Source organism: Podarcis liolepis (assembly GCF_965112155.1).
Source record: "Podarcis liolepis genome assembly, chromosome: 5".
Classification (NCBI taxonomy): domain Eukaryota; kingdom Metazoa; phylum Chordata; class Lepidosauria; order Squamata; family Lacertidae; genus Podarcis; species Podarcis liolepis.
Window position 1 is genome coordinate 29,607,611 of NC_139556.1, and position 20,950 is coordinate 29,628,560.

General features: G+C 41.9%; 1 protein-coding gene across 7 annotated transcripts in view; it reads right to left on the bottom strand.

The window, feature by feature from the left end:
• RHOBTB1 (Rho related BTB domain containing 1) overlaps positions 1–20,950 on the bottom strand; it is a 62,804-nt gene that overhangs the window by 20,240 nt on the left and 21,614 nt on the right. For 5 of the 7 annotated variants that reach the window (XM_083502590.1, XM_083502591.1, XM_083502593.1 and 2 more), the window contains 3 exons: positions 17,080–17,281; positions 15,615–15,718; positions 1,280–1,465 (listed from right to left, as the gene is read on the bottom strand). In XM_083502590.1, the coding sequence (XP_083358716.1) occupies positions 1,280–1,465; positions 15,615–15,718; positions 17,080–17,271 (482 nt within the window). In that variant the 5' untranslated portion in view covers positions 17,272–17,281. Of the gene's footprint in view, positions 1–1,279; positions 1,466–3,504; positions 3,684–6,765; positions 6,822–15,614; positions 15,719–17,079; positions 17,282–20,950 lie in introns of those variants that run through there. The other 2 variants (XM_083502596.1, XM_083502595.1) reach the window with 2 other exon arrangements.

Here is a 20,950-nt window from a genome sequence, read left to right on the forward strand (position 1 = left end):
TTGGTCAATGGAATGGTTGGTGGAATTCCAGTACAGATGGGGCCTCTTGTATTTCAGCAGGAAATGCATTCCACAACGCTGCTCCTACAAGTGGAAAAGACCATCTTCATGTCACCCTAAGCTGATAATCATCAGGCTGTGTGGTAAAGACTATCCACTTGGTGATCTTAATACCCTTACTGGGCAATGAAAGGGAAGTCGGCCTGTCAGGTGATCTGGTCCAGAGTTATTTAGGGCTTTATATGTGAGTAACAAGACACTAAAACTGCCTCAGTGACTAATACGCTGCAGGTCCCCTCACCAACAACATGATGTGCACCAATTACCACCCAGGGCACAACATTCAGCACCAGATGCAGCCTCTGGACCAGTAATAAGGGAAGCCCCACATAGAGGGCATTACAGTAGTCGAAATGTGAGGTGAAACCTGGACCTCAGCAGCAGAGAATATGCTTTAGAGCCATTTGGTTCAATGCAAGCAGTTATAGGTACTAGGTTGCAGGACTGGTTAAGACTTCTCCTTAAGATCTTGGAGATTCACTGTCAGGTGGAACAGAGAGTATAGTGTTATATGAACCAACAACCTGACACAGTATAAAGCAAGGTGTCATATATGGGGATGGGGAACCAGTGGCCCTTCAGATGTTGCTGGACTACAACTTCCATGACTTCTCACCAGTGGCCATGCTGGCTGGGACTGATGGGAGTTGGAGTCCCTGAACACCTGGAGAGCCAAAGATTCCCCAGCTCTGATATATACTGTTAGGACAGGGGCAGAGAATCTGTAGGCCTAAGCTTGCATAGCCCTGAGCATCATCCAGCTCTTATTGTCCAGACCACTGTTCTGAGAATTGCTTCCTCTTTGTGCCTGCACACATGTAAGAGAAAAGATGTGGTGGCACCGACAGATAAAAGAGTTTTAGCAGCAGTGGGCAACCTGGTGTTGTTAGACTACAACTCCCATCATCCTTGACTACTGGACCCTGCTGGCTGGGCCGAAGAGAGTTGTAGTCCAACAATATCTGGGGGCCCCCAGGCTGCCCACCTGGAGCTATGCAATCCTGGAAGCACTGCCCCCTTTGGGTTGTGGCTCCACCCACCACTAACTCCGGCTCCTGACTGGCTTTTGCCATTAGCCAATGGACCTTTGTAAGAAAAAGATGAGCCACTCCTGATTTAGGAGGCAGAAGACTACATACTCCCCAGAAGCTGAGGTGCATACGAATATTGTCAATTGGAAACATGGATTTCTCCTACTGAATATTGAAGCCAACTTTACCTTGCTAATGGCCTTCTGGCTCGGTTTACAGCTTCCAGATCAGCATATCGAAGATCCAGTTGGCAACCAACCAGAATAACAGGTGTGCGAGGACAGAAATGCTTGATTTCTTGATACCACATGGTTTTCACATGATTCAGGGAGTTAGGGTTAGCAATGGAAAAACACAGGACAACAACATCGGACCTGGAATAAACATGCATTGGCTTAAATGAAAATTAAATCTCATCCTCTGTGTGTAAAAAGGAAAACAAAAAACCACCCTGTATTCCATGCACAGCATTTCCCTTAGGTGTCTCAAAACCAGGTTCCTAGAGTACACTTCATACTCATGCAAATTATTTGTTAAAATCCTACTTTCTTCACAACCCCCAAGACACCAGAGAACCCTCCTTATCCTCTGACAGGTGTCATTTTCAGTGAGTAAGAGCCATTGCCAAATTCTACAACAGCAACTACAGATGGGAATGGGCTGCCATTTTGCTTCCATCACAACATGCCAAACTCTAATTTGTAGAGGAAAGTTACGTGGCTGTCCAGCCATTTCTTAATAGGAACATGTAAAGTAACATGACACAGAGATTAGTCAAGAGTGCCTCTCAGATTGGACCATTGGACACAGATTATAGTAAAAATACCAGGTTTGCCACCAAGTGTAAATGCAACAGGGAGGTATCTGGCTCTCTGTTGAGGATACCTGTAGGATACCTGCATTTCCAACATTTTTTGTCTCATTCATACATATTTAGGTGTGCACTTTAAAAACAACAACACTTGCATACGTGCATATTTACAAGATGTGCCCTTAGCTTCCTCAAACTGGGAAAAGAACGAAGTTTCTTTAAGGTGGCAACAGTCAGCGCCAGTGCACTGAATGTTATAGACTATGATATATATTTTTTGAGATTTATTTATTTTTAATCTTGTTTCTACCCAGTGCTAAGTTCACCAAGGCCAATCACTTCTTCAACGTGTGGAAATAAACACTGACGAAAAGGTGGAATTATGCAGATGCCCTGTTAACATTTTTGCACACTGAAGCTTTTAAATAAAAATAGCTATTGCAAAAAAGAGCTGTGCTACATGACAGAGAAGGACTAGATCTTTAGAAGCAAGTGATATGATAATTATAGTGTGTGTGTGTGTGTGTGTGTGTGTGTGTGTGTTGTGTAGGTATATCATAATTAGGGTTGTATTCCAGGCAATATAAGCATGTTTTTTAAACACACACACACACACATAAAAAACATGTGATTGAACACTTTTCCTGAAACAGGTGCCAAAATAATTAAGGAAATTAAGGGATCAGTTCATAATTCTCAGTCATGGATAGTAACTGCAAAACCTTAATAGATAAAGTATCAAGTATAACAGTGCTAGAAAGCAGAAATGCTCTTACAAGATTCCTGCAAACATGAGTAACAGCAGCAATGGTGAACCAATAAAAAAACCTAAAAAATGTAAACCCTTCCATTCCAATTAATTTCTATTAAACTTTAATTTAGCACCAATTTGTTGTGCCTCCACATTTGGGCAATTAACAGAGCGAGACCTGTATGAATACCAACATTTGCCTTCTAAATCATTAATGATCTACCTGTTCCATACTGCTGCTCTCCTCATTTCACAGAGGACACAGCAGCTCTATCTAGCACTTCTTAGCAATACCTAAAAATAATCTGCAATACAATGCAATGCAGATAGTGCTGTATGTCTACATTTAATAGTAGACAGGTGCATGTGTGTGTGTTATATAAATGACTGCAAACCCATAGAGCAGAGGGCTTTAATATAAGAGTTTGTGGCAAACACATTCACTTCCCTTATGCTTTTGGGAGGCTACTTCAGAGTCAGATCATCTTCTCTGGGCACCTCACTAAAACTATCCCACAGTTTGTAGAAACACAGTTGGAAGAAACTGCACCACTTACTTGGGGCTTAACCTATGCTAACATTTGCTATCAGTTGCTTGCATTTCAAGCATTTTATATTCGCCATGACTATATGACAGCTTAATTCATATGCATGTAACTCAAACCTTTTAAAACATTTTTTAAAAAAATGTCCAGTAGCACCTTAGAGACCAACTAAGTTTGTTCTTGGTATAAGCTTTCGTGTGCATGCACACTTCTTCAGGTATCTGAATTTTCTTATATGTTTCAACTACGTCAGACCAACACGGCTACCTAACTGAATCTCAAACCTTTTAAGTTTCGAGTTCTCACCTGCTTGGTGTCTTCACTCCACCAAGACCCCTTACAGGAGGTAGAAATTCACCAGACATTTGCAATGCGCTGCCTACTTAGGCCTGAAATCTTAAGTTATCCCTGCAATACAGATATGTTTCCATCCTCATAATTATAAATAAAATTGTGCTGCTGTAGAAGGGTTTAGGAGACACAAACCACATCCACAAAATATACAGAGGTGCCTCAGGTTACATACGCTTCAGGTTACATACTCTGCTAACCCAGAAATAGTGCTTCAGGTTAATAACTTTGCTTCAGGATGAGAACAGAAATCAGGCTCCCGCGGCACGGCAGCAGCGGGAGGCCCTATTAGCTAAAGTGGTGCTTCAGGTTAAGAACAGTTTCAGGTTAAGTATGGACCTCCGGAACAAATTAAGTACTTAACCTGAGGTACAACTGTATTTAAAACACATTGTTTTCCCCAAAGAATCCTGGGAACTGTAGCCTGCTAAGGTTGCTGGGAATTGTAGTTCTTTGAGTGGTCAACTACAGTCCCCACAATTCTTTGAGGGAAGCTATATGACTGTTAAAGTGGTATAAATGTCATTTAAATGGTGTTGGTATCAGCTAACTTCTCATTCCCCCCCCCCCGCCCCCCTGCATGAACCACTCTCCTCAAAGGGCCAAGCATTTCAGTTGAGGAAATCTGGACTATAAATTTATCAGGTCAAAACCACAGAAGACTGAAATTTCTGGGGTTGTTTTGTGCTGTCAAAATGGTACTAAAGCCCCAGTCCTTTGCACATTCACTTGAAGTCTCATGGAACTCAATGGCATTTCCAGTAAACACGCATAGAATCAGGTTGTTTAACACAGCAAAAACTATTCCATACATAACCTTAAGATTGCAGGGACACTTGACTCAGCTGACTACAGCACTCTAATGTTATTTTATGCTGCGTATAGTATCACCTGACCTTCAGTATTTGTATTTCTAGTAAGGCAAGGTACACTGCACTTTCAGTACTGATAGAGATTAATTATTGCCAACCCCAACAGATTTCAAATCCAAATTTTGTAACAAGGACAACCAAATCCATAACCAGAAGCCTCAGATATGCAACCAGGTTGTACTGTGCAATGGTGCATCAGACTGCTTGCTTTTAAACAATTTTGAAGCACAACTTGTCTCGTTACATCATGGAATGCATTTTTTCCCTTTGGTAGGAAAGAGAGTACTAGAGAAAGAAGGGGAGGGGTCACAGAGCCTGTATCACCTACTCTGGAACCCATCCTATTACCTGTTCTGGAGCAAACACTCTCTTCAGTGTTAATATTTATCTCATTGTGCAACTGCTAAAGAGAAAGGCTTAGTGCAACTCTGCACATTACTGCTGCATTTCTCCTTTTCCCATGTATAGCCTATTATTATGACCAAATACTTGGGGTGGGGAGGTCAAGGGAGGTGGAAATCCCAGCTGCAGCTTCTCTGACTCAGAGGCACAACAAACAACACAGGGGGTGCAGCAGCTTCTGGTTGGTGTTCGCTGCAGTAAAACATGCAATATGTGGAGATATGCCACCCCTAAAAACTTGTCCAATTAGATTAGCTGCAGCCCCCTGCATTTCTGGAGGTGCACATCTCTCCCTCACACTTTGGCTGCCTGCTGCAGTAAACATGTAAATTCCTCAGTGGCCCAGGGATAAAGTTAATGTTGGTCCGTCATGTCCAGCGCTGCCTGCTCTACCATACAGAAGTAAGGATTTGTCCCAGGGAACATCCATAGGTCAGTGGCAGAGCACATGCTTCATACTCAAAAGGTCCCCGGATAATCCCTGGTGTCACCAGGTAGGGCTGGAAAGGACTCCTACCTGAAACCCTGGGAAGCTGCAGACAGTCAGTGATGATAGCACAGAGCTACATCAACAAATGACCTGGCCTGGTATGTGGCAGCTTCCTATGTTTCTAGATTCATAAAAGTATTTATATACTGCAATATGTTGGGGTGGTAGACAGCAATGTATGTATACAATAAAACATATAACACCATTATAAACAGTACAAATGTTACAGACCGCAAGGGCTGGTTGCCTGGGTTCCCTTTAGTGGGAATGCCAGGTCTTGACTTTCGACATGCAAATCATGTTTTATACCACTGATCTATGGCCGCTCTCCTGCATAATTTAGCCTAGGCCAAAACCACCATTACAATATCTAATATTTAACAGTCGTTCCCTCTCACCAGGGAAATATAGTTCTTTGGGGCGAGGAAATGACTAAGGATCTCCAGCAGAGAATTCTTAGCACCCTTGCCAAGATACCATTCCCAGCATGCTTTGGGGGAAGCTGTAGTATGGATATGCCTAATGAAGCTTAAGTATTTGATCAGCATAGCTCTGGGAAAAAGCCAGACCAACTATCTGTCAACTCCATTATATTGTTTATGATGGAGAAAATCTGCTTTTACAAATGAGTTAACCGAGGCACAATTTTCCCCATTAATAAATGCAAACAGCATTCATGCACACATTTCAGTGCTGGGGAAGACAGAACCAAAAAGGCTTGCACAGATAGCTTGTAAGCAAGGCAGTGTCTTCACAATATTAAAAGTTTCAGTAAAATGTAGCAGCAGCCACCATATGAAGATGAAGTTCATAAGTGACTGGGAGGCATAACCAAATGATCTGAAAATGAATGACTATGGCTGCGTTCAGACATCACAATAAACCATTGTTTACTGTGACAGGAATGAGCCACAGCTAGCCTTGGGGTTATGTGATCCCTGTCACTCTCTGGTGTGTTCATAAGAAGTAGCTTGGAAGCTGTCATTTCCATTTTTAAAAAATTAACCATAGCTTGTTATCTCACCAGAATCTGACAAACTGTGATTAATCTTAACTGTGGTTTCTGTGAAAGACGTAAATGTCAAATAACAGGTTATGAAGCTTGTTTCAAACCACAGTTTAGGGGGTAAATGTAATGCTAAAACTGTGGTTAATCAAAAACAGAAGTGAAAGCTTCCAAACTCCTCCTCATGGCTGCACTCCAAGAAGGAGTGGAAAAGGGGAAACATTTGACCCCAAGGTTTGCTGCAGGTTTTCCCCCATCATGATAAACAATGGTTTATCATGGTGCCCACAGTTACAGCCTATGAGTGCACTCTCACAACAAATGGGACTGCAATGCAAGGAGTAGACTACAACATGAGGGGCCAAGAAGACATCCAACAAAGGCATGGCAAGACCATGCACCAGCCTGGATGGGAGCAGGAAAGAAAAATCAATTCTATACTTTACCGAGAGCAGTGAGGCTTCTTAAGTAGAGGTGTTATGTGCGAAACTGTCAAAACACCCTGAAATATATATTTGATAGTGAGGAGCATGCAGAGGTGTTTGGTTTCCCCCCCAAAGAACTTGCATCACATGAGATTTCAGTTGAAGTCAGTACGAAAAACAGCAGCAGCTCTTGAGGGAAACAGGTTATTTTCAACTTACCATATTTTTTGCTCTATAAGACTCACTTTTTCCCTCCTAAAAAGTAAGGGGAAATGTGTGTGCGTCTTATGGAGCGAATGCAGGCTGCACAGCTATCCCCGAAGCCAGAACAGCAAGAGGGATTGCTGCTTTCACTGTGCAGCAATCCCTCTTGCTGTTCTGGCTTCTGAGATTCAGAATATTTTTTTTCTTGTTTTCCTCCTCCAAAAACTAGGTGCGTCTTGTGGTCCGGTGCGTCTTATAGAGCGAAAAATATGGTATATTGTTCAATGACAGCTCTAGAAGATGAGAATACTTAATTTCTGTACTAACCATGGGCTGCTTCACAACTAACATTTTTTTTTGAGATAGCCCTGTATACTGAAGAGCATATTAACTAGTGTTGAACTGCGGAGTACTGTTATTCTCACCAAAACCACACCAATTGTCTTACTTCATCAGCGTATTTGCTGCAAGAACTCTCAAATGGTATGATCTGCTCTTTTCTTTATGGTTATCTCCATATAGGAAAAAAGTGATGTGTGAAGCAGCCCTAACTAGAAATTTTCATCAGAAAATATGCTCTTCCCATTTGTCTTTAAATGCAGCCAAGGAAAAGCACACATCACCAAGTTGCATCCCCAGAAAACATTAGTAATCATCACGTAAGTAAAACTTACCATTTCCCTCCCCTATCCCTGATTTTGAATAAAAACTCAAAGCTGACCGTTGCTCCAGTTCATTCTCACATGCTGCTGTTGCCTGCAATGTGCTTCCATCTTCCTTCTGTAAGTCACACGCTGTGGTTGCTTGTCATTCTACTGTTCAAGAGGTACCCACTGAAAACTGGACAACTAACTCAGAGGCACAGAATGCAGCTCAATACATTTTTTTTTTTTTAAGTTCATCTGCACAAGGTTTTGCACGCGTGGGTTCGAATCCCATCCCCGTTGCCAGTGAAATATACTTGGAGTCGAGAGTGGATTTCATGCTCTTCATTCAGCTCATAGTGGTGAGGAGGAATGGAAGCTCCCCCAGAATGTCTGCTTTATATACATTATTTACACAATGGGCCCATGTGATTGGCTAATTCCGGGATTCTCCTGTAGGCCAATCAGGTTGCGGATTCACTTCCACCTGGAGCTGGATTGGGTGGCTCCTGTGGACCAATCAGACTGCTGCATTCCGAATCCCATTGTTCTAGGACCAATCAGACTGCTGCATTTTGCTCCTATTCAGCTCAATACAAAACACTATAATACTTCCTTGGAGATTGAAAAGAGCTTTCCTGATATAAAAAAAATTAGCACTGCACATTTCAGAATAATATTAGCAAGAATACTAGGTAAAGAATAAAAAAGGATGCATGCATTAAGCCTAGCATAATGACACCTAAGCAGCCTTCTCCAAATCCGAACTTTCCATAAAAACAAAATATGATACTTAGAAGCAATAATGCTTTAATCTGTCTATACTTTCCTAGAAAGGCATGATTTAAAATTGACTCAACGGTGGTCCTTCTTTGAGTTCTGCTACACAGTTCCGTAAATGGGCAACTGCATCAACAAATCACTTGTTGAGAAACCCTTCCTTGCAGTGCCAAGAGAGGAAGCTTTGAAGCAGGCAATGCACCAGGAAAAGGAGGGATTTTTCTTATGCCAATGATGGTGGTAGGCTCTTGAAGCTGAAGTCTAAAAAGCTAAGAACCCATTAAGCCACATTCATGTATCACTTTAACACTTATGGCTTCCCCCCCAAAATCTTACGATTCTTAAGGGTGTTGAGAATTATAGCTCGGAGGGCAGCACCCTTAACAAGCTACAGTTCCCATGATTATTATTTTTTTGGGGTGGGGAGCCATGCCTGTTAAAAGGACTTTCAATGGATAGTGTGGTAGATGGGACCTAGGTACATGACTTCACTACACAGAGATGACACCTATCTTCTATATCCCTGATTCCTATTTCAGAACAGGCAAGATGCCAGACGAGAGCACACCCAGCTTCTCCGCATTTCAAGAGCTTCATATCACTACAAAGAGCACGTCACATTCTAAAGACTACTCTTTATCCTCCATTAACAAAATGGAACAGATATGCAGCAAAGCATTGAAACAGTCCTTTAAAATAGAATGAAATTTAATCCACTAATCAAGTAAAAGTAGTTTAACAAAACTAAACTCCCTCTAAGTAGGCGTTTATTTATAATCATGATTATTAGTATATAAACTAATGTTACTGGTATATAACATATTATTATATTATATTATATTATATTATATTATATTATATTATATTATTATTATATGTTATATAAACATGTGCAATGGTACCTCAGGTTACATACGCTTCAGGTTACATACGCTTCAGGTCACAGACTCCGCTAACCCAGAAATAGTGCTTCAGGTTAAGAACTTTGCTTCAGGATGAGAACAGAAATTGTGCAGCGCCAGTGCAGCGGCAGCAGGAGGCCCCATTAGCTAAAGTGGTGCTTCAGGTTAAGAACAGTTTCAGGTTAAGAACAGACCTCCGGAACAAATTAAGTTCTTAACCCGAGGTACCACTGTACACATCTAAAATACTAAAAACTAAAACAAACAAGCAAATATTAAAACAATACCAAGCACAGAGACAATTCTGCGGCACCCGCCAATAAATCTTACTAGTCTAATTATTTTTGACAATTTGATGTAATTCTGTATTGTTGTGAGCCAAAAGCCTTAAAGAAATGAAAAAGGGAAGGGGGGGGGTCAAAGCCTTATGTCCAGCTTGTTCACACAAATAATGCATATTATTTAGAAGGGAAGTTACACACAAAACACGTGCCCCAACCCTTACAGATTAAGATACAAGAATATCCCTCTACTTTCATACTCAAGTGACAGCCTACACTTGTCCTTCCCCTCCCCATACGATTAAGTATTATGATGATATATAAATTAATATACACTGAAATTCACTAATTTATTCCTCTCTATTTTGTTGTGATGAATAAATGCACATAATATACCACGTTTTACCAGCATGCCTCTGCTAAATGTCATGTGATATCGAACTTGGAGGTTGCAGTAGCAGATTAGCATCTTTTATTTTTATTTTTAATTAATTAAATTTGTACACTGCCCTTCATCTGTAGACCTCAGGGTGGTTCACTACACAAAAATGTAAGATAAAAAACGCATAATACTTAATAACCACCCCCCCCTTCTCCCACAATGCATTTAAGGGCGTATTGGATATTAATTAGCCAAAGGCCTGGTTGGAGAGGAATGTTTTTGCCTGGCACCTAAAGGTGTAGATAGAATGAAGGGTACCATTGCAGAAAAGGCCCGTTCTCATGTTGCCACCTTCCTGACCTCTCATGGAGGAGGCACAAGAAGAACGGCTCATAGTCAGTATGATCTCAGGGTCTGGGCAGGTTCTTATGGAGAGAGGCAGTCCGAAAAATATGAGCATGACTTCTTCTATTTGTGTTATGATCTATCGTTTGAACAATTTTTATAACCTTCTTATATTATGTCTGACAATTAGTGAGGCCAGGAACCTTTCCCATACCTCATGCATATCTACTGTAACAAAGCCCCAGTCAAGCAGAATGGAAATAAATTGAACGTGAATTCATGATGATGAGCATGCTAAAACATGGTTTGATCTGAAACCAAATGGAAAATATAACCCTCAAATAGCACCAAAACACCAGATCAGTTCTGCATGGCACAAAATTAAAACAGAAGAGGAGAAAACATGAAGTAATAGGTTGAAGGGAGAGAAGAATATGTATGTATGTGCATATAAGTGTATCAGAGAGAGGTGTGTGTTTTGCACAGATGGAAGAGGAAGTACCACAAGCTCAAAAACTTGTCCTCCATGCTATTTAACTCAGCAGCCAGTGGGGGGTGGGAAGAGTCAACATTACAAACTCATAACCACAGATGCAGACCAAAAAACCCATTTCACCCATAAACACAATTATAAAGTGTGGGAAAATCCACCATTTTACTATTTCTCTGGTAGTTTAACATCATTGCTAGGGAGTGCTTTGAACTAGCCATTCCACATTAAGTGATCTCAAGGATGAAAGCACACATTATGTGCTGTTATGCAATTCTTTTTCCAGACCATTTTTCCTCTTACATACACTGAGGCTACATGATGAAGCAGAAGACCAGCAAAACAAGAAAAGGGGGGGGGGAGCTTCTTAACCCTTTATCCTTGTGATGTTTTATTGCTGAAAATATCTGCCCAACTACTTTTATCCCCACTGGAAAAAAGATGCAGGCATGTTTGATTTTGAATGTCACAGCTTGGCAGCTATGAAAAACCCTTGATTAAGATTTAGAAAAGTTCATTATTGCTTTTCAACACTGAGATAAGTTAATTTTACCAACATTTTCCATAAGGAAATAACTTTTACAGCACAATTCTAAGCCTCAGTCAGTGCTGCTAGGGATGGTGGTGGGAAGATTAGGTGGGCATTTCTGCATCCAAATCATGGGCAGTGGACAAGTACAGCTGTGAGCAGCCACAGACATTGCACCCCAAAATAGTTGGGAGGTGGGTAGCTGAGTCAGCCATGAATCTAACAGATCCAAAACTGTTCTAACCCTCTGTTGTGGCAGCCAGGAGCTGGTTCAGAAAAAAACATGAAAACCCCCTGCTCACCCACCTTCTGGCCAGGCCAGCAGATTTTTGGATTCAGCAGTGTTTTGGATGCAGCTGTCATGGGTTAGCCAGCAGTAAATCACACTGTGCAAGCTGGAGTTAACTATTAGCAAAAAAACGATCAACACAGTGGCGTCAGGCCTAATGAGCACAGCAACTCATCTCGGGTAGGTCTTGCCCTCATGAAGCAGTTGCAGAGACTGAAGGTCCCCTCCTCTCCAGGGTTTTCCCCCAGTAGACTGCACTTCTGCATCACTGATCTCTACTCCACTCTTTTCAAGCCTTTTCTGTTTCTGGGAGACAAGAGGCGAGCAGAGCTTGTTCACAGCAGGAACCAGAAACACCTGTCACACTTCACCAACCTGACTCATCTCTGCCTCTTGGCCTCTCTCACCCCACTCTTTTGCTTCAGCTCCTGCATCTGATCCTGGCCTTGTCTCTGCCACAGACTCTCTCAGCTCACTAAGCCCTGTTAAATCTTCAGCTTCCAACACCTTCCCCTCCCAGTCTTCTCTCTCTCCGTTGTCCCACCACCAGTCCCTGGTCTCTGAGCCTTCTTCCCTTTTGGGTTCCCCAGCTGGTTCCAGTCCATGAGATTACGTTCCCAGTCCCTTGTTTGGATTTCTCTGACCCTCACATAACCAGCGGCGTAGCGTGGGTTGTCAGCACCCGGGGCAAGGCAAGTAATTTGCACCCCCTAACCCAGGGCAAGGCAAGTAATTTGCGCCCCCTAACCCGTGGATTTGCGCCCCCTAACCCTACAAATCTATGCCTATGAATGATGGTCCCTCTCTCTCTCTCTTTCTCATATTCCAATTGATTCCCATTTCTGCCGATCGATCCCCGAAGCTCTCACCCAGCGAAATTCGTGCGTAATTACGCTTCACCATCCCTAATCCTGCCGCTTCCACCGGGAAATCATGACGGTGCGTTTCTCCTCTCCAAACTTTCCCCGGCCCTTTGCCGGCCGGTGCAGCCTTTTTGGCTACGAGCTCCCCTCCTTCTCTGCACGCTTCCGACCCCACCTCCCCGTCCAGCCTCCCTACCTCCTGAAAAAAGGCGGCGGCGCCGAGCAGGACACCCCCGCGGCCATCGGAGAGAGGCGGGGCCGAGGGAGGCAAGCCAATGGGCGAGGCGGGGGTAGGTGGCCACGGGGGCGGGTGCTGCCGCAGTCCTTGGGTGGGCAAGGTAGGAGCAGGCAGAGGCTGGCCGGCCGCTCTGACAATAGGGGCGGGCCGAGGGCACGACGGGGCTGGGCACTCTGGACTCGCGCCCCCCCAGATGTTGCGCCCGGTGCAGCCGGCACCCCTGGCACCCCCCACGCTACGCCACTGCACATAACTATTCCTGAATAAAATATGCATAACCTATGTCATCCTACACCTTCTCTCCCCCAAAACTGGAACATGCCTGATTTTGCCCTCTTAATCTATACTAATCTGCTCAGTGACAGAGTGTCTGTTGACATAAGGACACAGCAAGCAGGGAGACGAAGAGTAAACATAGGAACCACTTAATTTTAAACTTGCTAGCACCTAAGTAAATTAGTATTTTGTGACTTTGAAAAATGCATTATATATTTTGCAATCTTTGAACAGTGCATTCAAGTGCAATACTTAAATATAGAAAGAATTTAAACTGTATGCTTTAATTAGGGCTTTGATTGCCTTTCAAAAATGAGCAGTTAAGGCACTAGTCACCTCTCACAAAGCTCTCTGCATCAGGAGAGTGAATTCAAAAAAAGAATGATATAAAGCAGCAAGGATGGCCAAAGCGTCCAAATCAAGGAATGGCACAGCAAACCTCTTCTGTGTTTGCATAAGCTTCCCTCCCAGCCTGATGCAACACATCTCCTTTTCCCTCCCATTGCTTTTGCTACTTGCTCCTGTTGCTTTTCATTGTCCTACAGCCGTGCTTTCTGTGATAACTTCTGAGGGTCACCCATACATTACAGCCCCCATTTAGGGGCTCTAATGTTTGTGAACTTTTGATCACATGCTTCAACCTGATGGTGTGATAGATTTTGATACCAGCTTCTATCAGAAACATGCAGTTTTGTGAATGGGGATTCGCCATACAACCAGAGATGTGCACACAGTTAAGAGGCTTGCAAATATTATGACTGTCTCATAAAAGCCATTTCTGCAGCTTCCACGTGGGAGAGCCATAATATACGAGGCTGCCTTCATTGCTGGTTCTTTTTCTCTCCTACCCAGTATACAATTGCTGAGCAAGAGACACTGAAGCTATTGCATTTTAAGTGTGATGGAAGTAGTCTGAAATAACTGCCCATGCCTTGAAAATGCATGTGCATTTTTGTGACACAGTTTATTCTTAGTTCTGTAAGCCTGCTGAGAGAAAGCCAGATGTCTATTGGCTAATGCTTATGGTGTTACTAACATATCTTCCCTTCTCTCAATCCTTCACAGTGTTTATAAACTGACAGAATAGGTAAATTGAAGGATGAACATATACAGTGGTGCCCCGCAAGACGAAATTAATTCGTTCCGCAATTTTTGCTGTCTAGCGAATTTTTCTTCTTGCGAAGCACGGTTTAAACGGTTTAACAAAGTCGCAAGACGTTTTCGTCTTGCGAAGCAAGCCCATAGGGGAATTCGTCTTGCGAGGCAAATCGCGAATGAAAAAACCTTTCGTCTAGCGAGTTTTTTGTCTTGCGAGGCATTCGTCTTGCGGGGCACCACTGTATGAGTATACATGCATGAGATGCCCTATATGTTTCATATCTAAGGGGGATACCTTGCCTTAGCCATAAGGGAAAGGGCAAGTCTAAAAACCTGTATCAAGGAAACTGTGAAATCAGATTCCTACTGTGGATGAAGAACTGTTAAAAATGTTATATCTGTCTCCTCCCATATGACTGGACTAACAGAGTAAAATACTACCACCACTATAGACTGTATTAAAGTACTAAATTACTGCCCATGCAGACATCACCCAAGTTGCAATGTACAGTACTAAGCCACCAGTACTAAACAAAGAAGGCAATGCAAACTTATTATCAGTGAATGAAAGGTGAGCTTAGATGCAAATGCCAGAATTGCAAGAACCACACAACTGGTTCTGCATAGCCAATGGGGTTTGGGCTTGTAGCTCTTCATCAGCACGCACACACACACACACACACACACACACCCCCGGTGCTACAGGCAGGCATACAAAACTACTTCTGATACCCAAAGCTTTAGGGTTATGCTTAAAGTAGCTTTCTGGATCCCGGCCAATGGTGTGCAATGCTGATGAAAGGATATTTGATATTCAGGTAACACAACCTGTTTCCTCTAGTTACATTTAAATCAACAAAATAGGAAGAAGGTCTTTAATGGACTTCAATCAGGTTACAATTCTACATGCATTTTAAGCAATTATTACTCTAACCCTGGTCAAACTGTGCTTAGGCCAATAAATTTAGGACTCAAGGACAAAAAGCATTTCCTACATCCACACCAACATGCCTATCAGAACTGGACACCCATGAATAGCCTGGAGAAAACAGAGTCACGCTACACTCAAATATGAAGGAGAATCTGTGTTAGTCAAATTTCACATCATATGCTTGTAGGGCAGTAGTAGTTGTGAAAGATTTCTCCCTGTGCAGAATCACAAGCATTTGTATTGTATTCTTTAACACACCTGGCAGCTATTTTAGCAGTAAGTGAATTGATTACCTTTCATCATGGCCAGTCAAGCAATTGACAACACTTCAGGGTTTGTTTTTTTACATTTTTGCAAATGGTATTTGAAATGCAAAATGTTTCAAGACTTTTGCTCAAAACCTTTATGGCACTGATAAACTACATAGATAAGCTATATTCCCTTCAAAGATGTATATATTCATCACCCTTGTGATAGATGCTGTTCTTCGAAAGAAAGAGGAATGTGAACACTCTTGATAAATTTAATACCTCACATTTCACACTTCAAAGCTGCAGTTCTTTTCCCACTAGGTTTTACTTGACTTGCAAATAAAAATTTGGGCTAACTCCCACTTACCTTCCATAAGCAAAGCGCCTATCTTTGTGATGATCGCCAAATGTGTCCCAGAGCCTGAGAGAAACACTCACTTCATCAACAACATCCCGGGAACGTTCAAGAACCTGAAATAGGTACATTTCCATCAGTTAAAAGCCTGCTGCAGATACAATTCCCTGAAGAAAGTCCTAATATATCAGTATACTCTGGGACATGGTCAAAGGCTTACTTGAGAAATTGTGCCAAATCATGGTTACAGAGACTTGATTATGTTCTGGCATGATTTCTGATTGCTGAACCAGAACCAGAAGTTAGGTTTTGAAGGCCCAGAGTGAATTTATGAAGGTGAGTACTGAGAGGAAGGAAAGACAGACAGCGCTAAACCACAGTGTTGCACATTCATAAAATTCAAAACATGGCCTGGATTATAAACTATGGTTCATACAATACATTGTTTGGCATAATGTCTAAATATAGCCATTTATGTACTCTCTTAATTAATTAATTAATTAATTAATTAATTAATTTTACCTGTCATAAGGTCCCAGGACAGGATACAACAATATAAGGATACAACAATATAAGGTAATGATTGTTGTGACCTGCCCTGGAACCTTTAGGTGAAGGGCAGTTTAGAAAACCTGATTTGGGGGTCACTTGTGAATGCACATGGTGAGCTGAAAGGTGAGCAGCTTTCAACTTTGGCACAGGTTTTATTAAGAACACTGTCAGCTAGAGCCACCAGATGCAGCAAAGTTCCTGAACTTTTTTTATTAAAGTTGCACTGCAAATGAAATCCAACAAGCATAGCCTTTCTCATTCTCAAAGGTCTATTACAGGACCTGCTGCACCTGCTGAAATTTCTTCTGTCACACTGCTACGTGGAGGGTATATCAGCCTTGCTCAGTCACCAAGACCAGAAGCCAGAAAAGAGAGGGGTGTGGGTGTCTGTGAATCAAAACAGGGTGCTGAGATATTCCCAACTCAACAGGGTCCTAAAACTGAATGGACATCAACCCTTTTAAAAATGAACTACAGGAAAGATTCCATGTATTATCCACAATGTGTGTAAGACATAGGTTTTCCTCTGTTTAAAAATCACAGGAAAGCTCAGTTGTCTCTTCAAGAGAGGCTAAGATATTTACAAAATATTATACTTTTAAAACAAAGGAGACTGGATAAATAAACTCTAAAAGGATGTATGTATTCAAACACAACACAGATATTTCAAACAACAACCATATAGAGCTGTCACTTTTGAACAGAATGGTCCAATGATTTCAAAATATGTTCTATCACCACTGACGGAAGACCAGTCTACTTGGTCCATTTTGAATTACTTCTCTCTCCTGAACACCATGCATTCAGAACACACAACTCCACGGACTGTTACAAAGCAGCAACACTTAAAGCCAATAACTGGTTGATGCCAAGGCAAACTTCCTTATACATTATTGCACAACTTGATAAAGTGGACAGTACATACCTCTTGGCAGACTCGATACTGATCAATTGCCCAGACTGTGGGAACGTGAGTTGCTAGCAGCTGATACTGCGTCAGGGTGGTGTTACATGCTCTTGCACAAATTAAGCGAGTCTTCCCCACTGCATTGTCACCAACAACCACACACTTGATGGTTTCAACGTTAGGTCTTTCGTAGTCCATGTCAGCATCCATGTACCGGAGACTGTAAAAAGACAATAATGCCAGTTTCTAACAGCAGGAAACCCTATTATTTAAAGAGAGTTCTACTTTTTCCCCTTTACTTGCTCAAAGGGAAGGATTGAAGTTCAGACTAAACCATACTGCTGCCAAGGCTGATTTATAAACTCCACACAGTTCATAAAATCCAGGCAGTTCTTTTGACCTTGAATGCCTGCCTTCCTTATTTTCTGCTTGGTTTTCTATAAACATAAACTTGCTTAAAGGAGATAAAGCATGGTGTAGCTAGGGTTGCCAACGGGACCAGACAGCAGTTGCTTTAGCCTTTGCCACACAAAGTGTGACACAGCTCCATCACGTTAACATGAGTGCTCACTGCTATTCCCTCACAGCAAACATGAAAGGGAAATACATTTAAAACAACAACAACCAGCTTGTATTACTTTCTGAAAAACCAGTAGCCTCGAACCTGCCATTGCCTTGGAATTCTAATAAACAAAAGCATCAGTGCAGTTTAGAAACCAGTGGTTAAAATCACAGGCATTTTGAAAGATTCAGTCTGCCATCTTGATTCAAAATGGCATCCAGCTGTATCCAAACAGACAAAAACCTGCCCCTTGATCTCAGGAATCATCATACAATTAATTTTTTACGGTATCTTAAGAGGTGCCCAAACACATAAAGAACAGACAAAAAAAAAATCCTTTCCAAAATAAATGGTTTACAGAAGCGAAACTGTTACAAATCATAAGGTAAAGGTAACGGACCCCTGGACAGTTAAGAAACAATACTTTACATTCTGGAGTCATACCCAGGTTAATTCTAAGGAAATTAGCCGAACAGATTTCTTGAGTGCCCTACAAACTGCTGGCTCATTATAATATGAGCACCACTTTTGATCTTAAATGCTCACCCTTGAACATACATTGGCCATTCACAGGGCAGGCTATTCACCTGCATCTAATCATTGGTCACCAGTGTTCATATTCATGTGCTTAAGAAAAGGTTCCTCAATGTTACGCAGCGAAGACTACCAGCATTAAAAATGGCACAAATTACTGCTGCATAAAGCATTTTGGCATCATCTCGACCCATCAACATTTGGATACAAAGTGTAAGCTTGTTCTTAAAAGATCCACTTGTGCTTTTGGGAGCATAAAACCTGGCTGAAAAAAATAACACCTGTTAAAAACTAAAACAGGAATGCACTGCTTTACAAGCAAAACTAGAGGAACCCATATTTTATTCTGACTTGTGTCAACTTTATTATCCTATTATACTGTGCACAGAGGATTCCGTAAATCTTTGCCCTGCTCTATCTTTTTAATTCTGAATGAAAACCAACCTCAACAACAATGCGAACAATTTAGAGGCAAAAGTTTCAAGATCAACCAGATTAGTGTCTAAATTAAGAGTGTACTCTCACAAGGATATGTAAAACTTGTTATCTCATTTCCAAGCCGTGTTGATAAAATTTTGGGGTTGTTTTGTTTTAACGATTTGCTACAGAAAGCACAAGTTCATGTTTTGTATTTCCTTCCCACCCCCCAAGTTTGGAGGAGAAAACTGGTGATGAAGTTCCACACAAAAGTGAAGAACTGTGTTTTGCAGATCATCACATGGGTGCTGGGTCCAAAGGTTCCCTTCTGAATGCAAACAGCACCAGACCTTGCACAGAACAGCACAAGAAAACTGGAACTAAGTCCGCAAACATTACCCTGCTTCTGCATCCTCTTGGGCAAAGCATTATTGAGTTTCCCATAAGAAAAATGGATAATCATTCAATTAAAGATATCAGTGAACCTGCAAGCCCACATTGTCTAGCATACAAATACATTTCGGTGTGAATGGCTTGTAAGGGAATTAATTCACTTTTGTTTTCCAGTCACCCTACATTTTCTTTTGTATTCATTTGGGTGGGAGGGTAGCATTGAATAATCTGACAGTCAAGTCTTGAAACGCCCCTTGTTTTCTCCACCAAATCTCTTCATCTATTTTTCTTTGGTGAGGGGAGGGGTAATTCAACAATACTCCTCCTTCTGCCCCCCCCCCCAGCCACATGTGTTGGCATAAAAATGTGCCAAGGTCCAAGACATGAGATTCCTGGGCCTATATGAACATGTTTGTTCACCAGTCTGCAAATGTCATGCTGAAGGGATCCAACTCTAGTGTCCAGAAGTGGCAGGGAGAATAAAGACTCATCAGAAACAAATGAGGACCCCCTAACCGGACAATTTCGCCTTGTATATATGAAGGACAGAGCCAAACAACCACCACAATTTGCAGGTGAGGGAACCCTAAGATTTTTCTGTTTAAACAGAAGCCTTCCTGGAAATGTTCAATAGCTGTCAAAACTTAATTAAATCTTTTATCGTTGCACTGTATTTTTCTACACAGAAAAGCAATTTCAGAATTAAGGAACAAGTATAATTACAGCGGCGAGCAATTTCGCCTTTATGCTTGCTGCATAACTACAGTCCCCCCCCCCCTTCATAGCTATAGAATGAGCATTAAAAGCATTCTTCCAGTAGTTTTAAGTGCTGTTCTGCTGTTCAATATTTGTTCTGTCCAATCAATTATACTTTGTAAAGTGCAATAAGAGATGTTTTAATAATGGATGGACTGTAACTAGTGTTAATTTTACTTTTGTTTCAGTTGACACAGCTCTTGAGACATAGGTAATGTAAAAACTAAATATTACCTAAGCAAAAGTTCACGCACTGAAATGTGAAGGCTAATTACAGGGGGGATCTGACTTATAGTATAGTTATTACCAGTCTAGAGTGGAGCAACAACATTACATTAACTGGTCATGCTGCTCTATGCATGTAGGAAGCTAGAGCATTAGGAAAACCACAACGGGGGCAATTCATAGACAACTTTATGGCCACAGGGAGCATAAAAGCATAGTCAACAGAATGACTAGAAGTAGACTAGAGGAGGGAAGCTGGGGGAAGTCTAAACAAGTTAAGGGACTTTGACTTGTAGTGTCACAGACAGCTACAATACATCAACAACCATGACCGTTTCTAATTTAAGCCTCAGATAAAACTATTTTGTAATCAGATAAAATGAAAATGTATGTACTAAATAGAAAAAGCCAAGTGTTTGGTATCTGAAGAACAAACATATGCTGAAGACAGTAAATACAAAGGTAAGGTAAAGGACCCCTGGACAGTTAAGTCCAGTCAAAGGCGACTATGGGGTTGCGGCGCTCATCTCGCTTCAGGCCGAGGGAGCCAGCATTTGTCTGCAGACAGCTTTCCAGGTCATGTGGCCAGCATGAATAAACTGCTTCTGCGGCAACAGGACACAGTGATGGAAGCCAGAGCACACGGAAACACAGTTTACCTTCCTGCCGCAGCTATACCTATTTATCTACTTGCACTGGTATGCTTTCGAACTCCTAGGTTGGCCAGAAGCTGGGACAGAGCAACGGGAGCTCACCCCATCACACGGATTTGAACTGCCAGCCTTCCGATCTGCAAGCCCAAGAGGCTCAGTGGTTTAGACCACATGCTCTGTGACATACTCTGACAAACTGAGATGTAGAAGCTAGGTGCCAAATGGCTCCTTAAACCAGGATTATGGTCACCAAAAAGGAATGACTAGTTGCCATTTTGGGGCCAGACAGCTCTAAAGTCATATTTTTCAATACAACCTTTTCGTTCCTGAAATGTGTTCTGATTATGCA